Source organism: Centropristis striata, chromosome 11 (genome assembly GCF_030273125.1).
Source record: "Centropristis striata isolate RG_2023a ecotype Rhode Island chromosome 11, C.striata_1.0, whole genome shotgun sequence".
Lineage (NCBI taxonomy): Eukaryota > Metazoa > Chordata > Actinopteri > Perciformes > Serranidae > Centropristis > Centropristis striata.
The window spans coordinates 17,468,253-17,479,127 of NC_081527.1; the positions used below are offsets into that span (position 1 = coordinate 17,468,253).

General features: G+C 39.7%; 1 protein-coding gene across 1 annotated transcript; it reads right to left on the bottom strand.

Moving 5' to 3' along the window:
- Positions 1–753: 753 nt before the first annotated feature.
- Positions 754–4,482, bottom strand: glula (glutamate-ammonia ligase (glutamine synthase) a). Its single transcript, XM_059344978.1, has 7 exons — positions 4,330–4,482; positions 3,483–3,670; positions 3,227–3,388; positions 2,327–2,473; positions 2,115–2,242; positions 1,826–2,025; positions 754–1,721 (listed from the first exon to the last, which is right to left on the bottom strand). Exons 2-7 carry the CDS (start codon positions 3,646–3,648, stop codon positions 1,409–1,411), a joined length of 1,116 nt encoding a protein of 371 aa, XP_059200961.1. The 5' UTR covers positions 3,649–3,670; positions 4,330–4,482; the 3' UTR covers positions 754–1,408.
- Positions 4,483–10,875: the final 6,393 nt, after the last annotated feature.

Consider the following 10,875-nt stretch of genomic DNA (forward strand, 5'->3'; position numbering starts at 1 on the left):
CTTATGATGCAGCACTACAGGGAATGTGGGCTTCAGGCTGTTCTTGTGTAACTGTCTAGTGAGTACACCAGTTTCCAGTTACTTCCCACCGGGTCCTAAAAACCAGCCAGAACAAAGCTGCTGTTGAGCTCCTGCCAAGATATCAGCTAGACTGAAACATCAGAACATTTGGCAATAGAAAGTACAGCCAGAGAGCCTTTACTAAAGTTACCTTCAGGTGCATTTCATTTTACTCTGTTCATTCAGATAATTGCCATCACCAGCTGTTTGAACAGCTTTTACAGTTGTGTGTTTATATTTTAGACAAGAGACCAGCTTCAGCTGTTCCTGTGGGCAGTTCTGTTAAATTATAGTGTGCACAAGATCTTTAGACCAAGTTGTAAGAAATTAGCACTAGAGTTTAATGGGAGACGTGCTCCATAATTACCAATTCATGTGTTGAAAAGCTTTGGGCTGCAGATTAACTGTTGGCCTGCAGCTCTGTAGCCAGAAAGGGAGATTGCTAGTCTGGCTCTGTCTGAAGGTAGGAAATTTGTGTTGATCAGAAAACTTAAGGTGCTGGTTCTTCTAGTTCTACACTCTTTATGCTAAGCTAACCTGCTGCATTGTTGAGTGGTATTCATAGGCTCCACCTCTTGGAAAGTGTGTAAGTATATTTGCCCAAACTATACCTTAAAGTGTTGAAGTGAAGAGTCATACAGCCATGTTGTGATAAAAATAAAAGTTTTAAATGTATCAATAAAAAACACCAGGTCCAGTAAACATGATGTTTTACCAAATCAGGTGCATTACAATATCGCAGTTAACAAAAGGATAAAACTCCTTGAGGAAATCTACAAATGGCATTATGGACAGATCCACCACATTTGAACAACATACGTCTGGGTACAGACATCTACAAAGTGTACCATACACGTTGACCCAGTGTGTCAAAAAATCTGAAGACATCAAACATTGCCATTTAAAAAATAGACACTTCATAAAATCAAAGAATTAGTAACATGAAGACTGGATACTTGAAAAGGCAGGTCAACATATATTAACATTACATGAACTAGTCAGATTTATTAAGTTACACATGCTGTCCAGCCTTAGCAGCTCTACTCTTCAGTGTCCATGTGCTTTAGTTAATTTTAGTCAAGAGACAGAAAGGGAAAGATATGACATGGGCTATAAAACAGTGTTACAAAAGTCGATCCCTTCTAAAGAGGGGAAAGACATACCCTGCCATTACCAGCGCATAACTACCAAGGATATCATTACCTTGTCATATTTTTAAGTTGACCAGCCAACTTTAAGCCATTAAAAACGTAGGTTAAAATCATCTCGGTGGGAGAGAAGAAAAAAAAAATACAGTACTAGTTTAAAGAAAAGTGGGGGAGTGGGAGTCAGTCATTGAGTTGTGGATTTAGTAATCCGTGGGTTCATCCCCCTCCTCGCTCAGCAAACAGGTACGGATCAGGGCCTCGGTCACGCCATACGGGTCGCAGTTGGCTGAAGGGCGGCGGTCCTCGAAGTAGCCCTTCTTCTCCTGGCCAACGTTGCGAGGAATGCGGATGCTGGCGCCGCGGTTGGCTACACCTGCGGAGAACTCGTGGATGTTTGAGGTTTCATGGTGGCCGGTGAGACGGCGAGCGTTGTCCAGGCCCCCTTTAGGATCATAGGCACGGATGTGATAGCTGTGCCTCTTCCCAAGCTTCTCGATGGAATCTTCAATGGCTCTGAAAGGAAAAGAAACATCCCCATCAGAAATGTATAATCATTCATTCATGCAGCACACTGCATTAGCTGTCAAGTCAACCTCCATGATGCTTCTGACACTCACTTTAAGCCGCCTTCTTCCCTCATCTCTTTTGTGCTAAAGTTTGTATGGCAGCCAGCACCATTCCAGTTGCCAGGGATTGGCTTGGGGTCAAACGACGCAATGACGCCAAAGTCTTCACACACGCGGTGCAGGATGAAGCGCGCCACCCACAGATGATCGCCCATCTTGATCCCTTCACATGGTCCAACCTGGAACTCCCACTGAAAAACAACAAACAATCATGAGTTTGGCTGTTAAAACCATCAAAACATGTTTGAAGTCCCACCATGGATTAGGATTTTATCTTTACCTGAGCGGGCATCACTTCTGCGTTTGTGCCACAGATATCAACTCCAGCATACAGACAGGCTCTGTAATGGGCTTCCACTATATCTCTGCCATAGGCTTTGTCAGCTCCCACGCCGCAGTAGTATGGACCTGTAAATATGTGAATTATTACACAAACCATCCAGACATGTATTCATGTTTATATACACAAAAAACTTTAAACTAGCTGCTTACCTTGTGGTCCAGGGAAACCATTAGATGGCCAGCCAAAAGGGTGTCCGTCTGTGCCCAGAATAGTATACTCCTGCTCCATGCCAAACCAAGGATGCTGGTCCTCCACCATCTCCATCACCTTGTTGCATGTGATACGAAGGTTGGTTTCTGCACAAAACAAAAGAAATTCATAAAATTAGAAGTCAAATCCAGTTCCCTGGGCCAGTATTGATTGCAAAGCACCTTTAGTGTCAGCTAAGTAGTACATGGTAGGTATGCAACCATTTCAAATTTGCTTTAGGCTTCTGGAGAAAGTGTTGGATGTCCTCTTAAAACTGCTAAAATGTCAATATTCTCCTTCATGTACAAGCCTCAGTTTGTAAATGTATGCACATAATCAATGAGTGCTTGTATATAAAAACAAGTGTCAAGGCATCCAAATTTGTGCATAACTGGTCATTTTTGTGTGCCATTTTCCCCTCTCCCTACAAGGAATGAAACACAGCCAGGCTCAATCTTTTAATAGCTGAATATTTTGAGGGGGAAGCACAGACAGTGGCCACAGTCAGGTCACATTACATGTTTGTTTTATCCAATAGGCCTATATAAAGGTAAATTTATTGCAACTATTTGGCTTGAGCTTTGCACATTTGTAGATCCAAGTTTCTCCTTCACTGTTCTCCCTATAAAGTATGACCCACCCACCTGGCACTGTCAGACCAATCAAATCCGCCCCATGTTAAGCAAGCCTTTTCAACAACAGTTACAGCATCTTTTAAAATTACTTTTTATTGTCATTTTACTTTAGGTGGAAATAGAGTTTTAAAATAGTTGCCATTTCTGTTACATTACTGTGTACATTGTGTCTTATTGATTCCATTCATTACAAGTTAAAACTCCTCAGGTTTTGCATTTTGTTACCTGTAGGTTTGCGGTTGTATTTGAGCACTTCACACAGGACCAGTTTGTTGGGGTCTTGGCGGAAAGGATCCCGAAACATGGCAGCAGGAATCAGGTACATGTCGCTGTTGGATCCCTCAGACTGGTATGTACTGGAGCCATCGAAGTTCCACTCAGGTAGATCTTTACGAGGAGATGGAGTAAAGCTATATTAGGCTGCTACACTGTGATACATTAAAAATAAGAAAGTTTCAGGTAGAGTAAGGAGACTGCTTACCTTCGATGCTTTTGGGCTCAAAATCCAGCGTCCTGGTTTTGCAGCGGAGCCCCTCTCCGGTCCCATCAATCCAAATGTACATGGCTTGGACTTTATCCCCCTGAGGGAGCTCCATGTACGTCTTCTTGACAGCTTTACTCAACGTGGCGCTGGCGGACGTGGCCATCTTATTTCCTACTATAACACACCTGAGGAGAGAAGGGAGAGGAGCAGAGGAGAGAAGAGCAGAGATGAGACCTCGGTGCGCTCTGGATCACATGTTGCTATAACCGGGTTTTTTGGGAGGGCGCAGTTAAAAAAACAAAAAAACAACAACCCCATTGTCTTCTCTTCCAGAAAAGGAGAGATGAAAAAACGCGTTGAGGATGTAAAAGAAGCCACATTTTCCAGTCTTTTCCCCCCTCTCAAGGTTGGAAACAAAGGGAAAAGCCACTTGCTACCGCATGTGCATAACTGCCAGCTCACAAAGGATGCCTCATGGAAAACCACGTTACAATACAAGGCAACAAACACCCACAACTAAAGCTAAAAACACATCTTTAGTGTACATCCTGTTGTCTGTTGTCGTAGTCATGGTATCAGCTGGGTAACACTGAGACAATATTACATCATAGCTTGCTCGTTGTAATCCATCACCTGCTACTTACAAATAAAAGCCTTATTTTAACTAAAATACCACATCACATCTAAAAAGAGACTAATCAAGATGCCACTGAAAAGGGATTAAAAAAACCCAAATAATATAAGAGTTAATTGTCTAAAGTCTGCAACAATAAAAAGTTTGGGACAATGAGTTCAAGCTGCTGCCCCAGAGTTAAGACAAATAGTGAAAAAGTAGTATAATTACCTGGGAAAAAATCGAAATAATAACTAAAGGACTGACAGGTCCAATGTCTTGTCGTGAGCTGTATCGCTAGTGCTTCTCTCATTCTCCGGTACCGAGTCTGCGGGATCCGTGCACATTTATAAGAGCAGGAACTGGGACGTCGCGTCTTTGATTGGTTGGAGGGGCGGTAGTGTGTTTACTCCAAGGGCTGACTGAAGGCACATGCAGCCCGGTCATTGGACAGGCTGCACACGGAGCCGCACCGCCCTCTAGCAGGAGCTCAGCTCAGCCGCGTGCTGCTGAGTTGTGCGTGCATCCTCCTCCTCACATGCAGATACCGTGTAAGGAATTAAAGTATAAACAAAATATGTGAACGATGCAGTGATGAATCCCTTTTTTCTATAAAAAGGCGCTTCGGTGTTGGAAACGGATTCAAACACGTGGGTCAAAATGTACAACATCCCAGCAACCAGGTTGTTCTCAGTGCAAGACGCCACCTTGTGGTAGAAGACATACACTGCAGCAGTGCACTGGTTTTAATGGGAGATATTATGTAATGTCACCAAGAATAATGGTCTGGTCCAGTCCGGTTTATCCCTGGATGCACATGTGAGCAAACTGTTAAATGAACCCACAATATTCCTTTCAAACAATGCAGAGGTCTGTTTGACTCCTATCTGAAATGAATGTGATGTTAGTATTTCATCAGCATCAATGGTGATATTTTGGTTTAATAATAGCATGATCACCACATTTGATTTGTTTATTCATATTTATTTAATTTCCTAGTGGTTCTACTTGTGTACAAAGGCACTTAATCTCTTCATATTATTTAGGAGGAAACAAACCTTTGAACCTTGAGGGGTTCAGGGCCAAAGATGTAGGTTGAAGCAATATCTGTAGCTACTCTGCTAATGCTAGACTTGGCTACGCTAGTAAACTTTTAGCAGCTATACAAGTGGATTAGGTGCTATTACTTTTTTGTCATGCTAGGATTTGACTGGTTTCTAAAATGTTGGGTGAATGGTACTGACTTTTCAATGATAGGAAACAGCCAAAAGGAGTAGGAGTATGTGTCTTTAGCTAAAGCTAGCTGTGGCTTTTTGGATACCTTTTGCAGCCACAAAAGGTATCCAAAAAGGCTGGTACGTTCTCAACTGCACCAGTGTCCTTGCCAGCTGATACCGAAGGCACATTTATCTTGTAAAATCAACCTGTACAAAAAACATTTCCGTGTGCTGCTTCACCCTAGCATAAGAACAGGAAAAACTCAAAAAACATGTCTCAATTCAAGTTGATGCACCTTCAAGCGATCACCTTTATCTAATGATGAAACATTTCTATTCTGTTGAAAGTGTTCTCCTGTTCTCGACCTATCTGAACACCTATTTGGTTCTTAGATTTTTTTTATCAGCACTCTCTACCACCAAATCATAAAAAAAAACCCATGAGGGAATGCCTTTTGGAAAAATAGTGATAAGCCCTTTAGCGCCGAAACTGTTACGGAGGCTTGTGGTATCCCAACACCTCATTTAGACACTTAATGTTGTTTTTTTCCTTTAATCTGCCAGCCATCTGTGCTGTCCTGCAAAGCCAAGAAGCAGCAAGTACATGCTCACTCAAAATTGAGGTGAGAGGCAGGTTTTTTCAGATTTTTTCTTTACCTCATAAAATATTCCTTCATTAAGTTTTCTGATGATTTGGTGGTGGAGAGTGCTGTTTAACACATTGGTCCACAACCTCCCATAGGTGTTGAGCTGGGTTGAGATCGGGTGATTGTGAAGGCCACGGCATATGACCCTGATTTTGGACATCGTCTTCCTTTAGGAGAACACTTCATCCCTCCAACAGGATAGAAATGTTTCATGTTCAGATAAAGATGATCACTTAGAATAACTTTGCATCAATTTTCAGTAAGAATTCCTGTAAGGGGACAAGTGGTTTTTCCAGCTCTGGTGCAGAGGTGAAGCAGCACACACAGATCATATTATTGTACTGGTTTACTTCACAATATAACTGTGCCCTTGTACATGCATTGTAAATTTGATGGTATCAGCTGGTGAGGACACTGATGTCATTAATGATGCACCTTTTGGATACCTTCTGTGGCTGCAAAGCAAACTGAAAAGACCTCAGTGCCAAAGAGCATGAAGACCTTGCATCAGACCTTATTCCTTAAGATACCTGTCAACCTTGTGGCATTAAGCTCACTTTGAACCTTTAAGTAACTGTAAGAAAGGGTGGTGCTGTAGGGGGGCATGGATGAACAGGTCTGTTGTGGTTATGCTGGAGTAGTAAAATGCCTTGGGATCATCTGCTGACACACTGGTTGGTCCTCAAGCTAAAATGCCATGCTTCATCATCTGGGACTGTGGCAGGACCTGGACACACACATCTTTGAACTTCTAAAGACAGAGGATGTTCCCACCAGACCTCTGCAGCTGGATCAGGACAACAGTGTTATTGCAGATAGTCTTGGTTTCATTAGAGGCAGGAATGAACCACAAACATGCTTCTTATAAGCCTGCAGCCCTCTGGTAATGTTGTGCCCTGAATTCGAACTGGTGAGCAGGGAGTGTGCAAAGTGAATTCAGCAACAAAGTACTAGTATTCATTTCAACATACTCTTCCATGTATGAAAAACATTGACATAGAACTAATTATTTGGCCCCCTCTGTGAATACATCTGATGCCCTGCATTGCCGATACACTTAAACATTGTATTACATCATGAAGTGATCCTGAGAAACCTATGCTATTGTTTTAACTTGCAGTTCAGTGGAAGGACAGCACCACCTCATGGACTCAGAGCTCAACAGCAGCAGATGAAGATGAGGATGAGGAGACTCTGTTTCATTAACACTGAAACATCAGATCTTCAGGACCTTTGGAGGACCTGAGAAGGGGAAGGTCACTACCTGTTCTATACAAATACAGGTAGGACCAAAAAGCGCCTCAGTTGTGAGTCGGAATCACTCAAGTTGGGCAATATGTGTAAAATCAATATCCTGATATTATATATGGAAATTCCTTATTCAGAATAGCCCCTTGAGATGTGCCATTTCATTTTCAATGCAATATAACACAGATTTGACAAAACATTTAACAATACACATGCAGACACACACACACACACACACACACACACACACACACAAAAATCGATAATGTAACAATGCCATATAAAACAACACAAAAGATAAACAGACAATTTGATTAAGTAAAATAAATATAAATGGTTGGCCTTAAGGTTGGAATAATTTTGTTTTCAAACACAGTCCTCTGTCAATTGTGGTCTCATTTTCATTGTGACATGTTTGGAATTGATTAATAAAGCTTTGAGATATACACTTTATCTGTCAAGAATAAATCACATTCATGAAAAGAGGTAAAAAAAATATTTTATTCCAACTTTCTGAGCAGCCATGTAATAATATGTCGGTAATAATACAACAGATAATATAAGAGATAATATATACGTATAGTATATATTATAATATACATATTGGTACAAATATTTTTTTCCAATATCTATTATTATCACAAAGGAAGTTATAAAATAATCAGATTCAATATCAGATCATGTTCCCAGTGGATGATGAAATCACAGCTCATGTTAAGTCACTCGTCGTTCTCAGACACAAACATGTTCAATTTTCACCTCTTAATCATTGCCACATTTTCCTGAAGGCACAATAAAAGCTGCTGCACCAGTTTGTTGTGACTTTTCTGTGAAATGTGGCCTGACATAGAGAGAAGATACCACGAGTATCTGAAGTAACATGACTCTCCTACATATCATCACCCTGTTAAAATAATCCCCAACTAATTTTTTCAAGTTTTGCAGGAAACACAAAAAACTTCACCAAAAGTGTAACAAATGACATTTATTGATCATTTCACTCAAAAATTATGTAACAAAGGATGGCCACTGGCATAGTAATAATAACACTTATAACACTGTGTGTAAATTATGTAACTTAAGAGAAATAAATGACTTAGGCAATTTTTCGAACATGCCTTTGTGACTTAAGCAAGATATGGTAACACTTTATTTTGAAGGTGTCTACATAAGAGTCACACAAGCCTGTCAGAAACATGACATGACAAGTATCATGAGCATTAATGTTACTTCAAAGTGTCAATAATGTTCATGACACATCCCATGTCATGTTTATGACACGCTCATGTCACTCTTATATAGACACCTTAGAGTAAAGTGTTGACAATATTAGTGTCAACAATAAAACACTGATAAACTAAAGTGATAACTAAACAATCTCCCTATAGCTTTTCTTTGCTGGGTTCTTATCTGATGCCTATGAATGTGGCAAATTGTCAAAGAAGTGATGATCTTAAAGGGGTAAAATCACATGATCTGATCAACTGAGGATGTAGGTGATTTTACCATATAGGTGGCCAGCATCATGAAGATGATTTAGGCATTTTGTAGTTTGAAATTGTTTCAGGTTTATATATTATTTTATCTTTCCTTTGTGAGGTTTCCTTACAGAAATGTTACACCTCACAGTTCAAAAAGGGGTGTTTCCAGTCCTGTATCAGGGCTTTATTTGTCTCATCACAATCATCTGGTAGCTGTTAGGACCAGTTTGCCCATTTTAATAAGCAGAGTAAATATTCACGTTTCAGCTCATTCTCACTCTCAGCTTATCTGACGGCAGTGTTTTGTCAGACTGACATATCTCTGGTTATCTCGAACAAATTGGTGTTATTTTTCATGAGGCTAAAATCATCACTCTATCTGCATCAAAACAGGAGGCAGAACTACATTAAAATGAAACATGTCCAGTGAAGTCAGCCACAAAGGAAACAATAGAACAGAGAAGAAGATTTCCCACTATTCAGAGACATTTTAATGCAATCCACAGTTTTTACATTTTATTTATTAAACATTTAAATCGCAATTACAGCATTTAGAGGATTTGTGGATTCAGCCCATGTATTTTTGTGTCGAATTATCATCTTTTTTTAAAGGTTAGACAGTTAGTGGATGTTTGCATGAGCATGTCATCAACAGGATACTTTTTTTCTGAAAGTAGCCAGGCCGTTCTTCATCACAAAGCTAAAATTTTAGTAATTCTGAGTTATCTCTTAAACTCAGGGTAATATAACGTGCTGTGCTTTAGACGTTTCCAACAGAATACGTCAGTGCAGAGTGTAGACTTGCTGATAATGTAGGAATCTGATGTGGCTGTCAGTACGAGTCTTATCAGCCACTTTGATATGAGGACACTCATTTCATAATACAACTGAAGTGTCATGAAGGAGTTTTCCTGCATTTACGTCTTTTGAAGTTCACCATATCATACTTATTATCCCAAATGCATATAAACATACCAAAGAAAATGAGTGACTTCATAAGAGCAGAAAGCCCAGACGGCTCCTATTTGACGCCAACAAATGATGCCACTGAGTGGACACATAACACTTGTAGCGTTATTTGTCATTCCAGACTGTTTTGGTGTGAGTTGTTGAGTGTTGGAAATATCAGTTGTAGAGATGTCTGCCTTCTCTCTAATATAATGAAGCTAGAAGGTTCTTGGCTCATGGTGTTCAAAGTGCCAAAAAATACATTTGAAAAACTCAGCAGCAATGATTCTTTCCAGAAATCATTACCCAGTTAGTCAAGATAATCCAAAGACCTTAGCAGTGTCATCTACGAGCTATTTTCTTTATACTGAACTATACCCACCAGCCATATCACCGTGCAGAAAGAAAATTAAGTAATATCGAGTCCACTTATTTTTTTGAGAGAAGGCAACCATCTGTATAGCTGATACCTCACAACAAATTCGTCTAAATATTTAATAGCATCCCAGATATGAGAAAAAATATGTTTTATTTTTATTTTTAGGTGAACTATCCATTTAAGTAGAGTTTCTTCATCAAGGCCAACATGAAATTCGGTGCTTACTCCATCAGTTTTATTTAGCCAGTCGAGGTTTCGATGCCTTCCTGGCCACATGTTAACGAAATGATTATAGCTTTTACCTTTCGTAAACAGTGAACATTGATATTATATTGGTATTCCTGTACTGGCAGAAGCTCTAAGTCTAGAGAAAAGTTGGATTGTTGCATACCTACGTTCATCAACTGACAAATGTTAAATGAGAATCTGCTTAAATGAAACAAGATATGATATGATGAGACTTTATTTATCCCACAGTGGGGAAATAGTCGTCACAGCAGCTCAAGTTACAGTCAGGGGAGGGGAGTTTACAAACATATAAAACAGAATAAAGAATGAAAAAATTAGACATATGAATGCATAATATACATTAATTATATACACCGACCTTATATACATAAATACTTCCATAGCTGCTATTTGGCACTTATTATATTATATTATTATATTTTTTTGTTTTGTTGTTTGTTTTTGTTGTTTATATTGTATATCACAGATATTGCACGTTTGAGAAATGTAAAAACATTAGTTTCCTTGAGTCGTAGCTGTTGATTTAGTAGACTAAACAGTTGCACTTGTTAGGTGCTGTACTAAACATCCTAATCTGAGCATATAACAAAGAACAGTTTGTGTTGCAA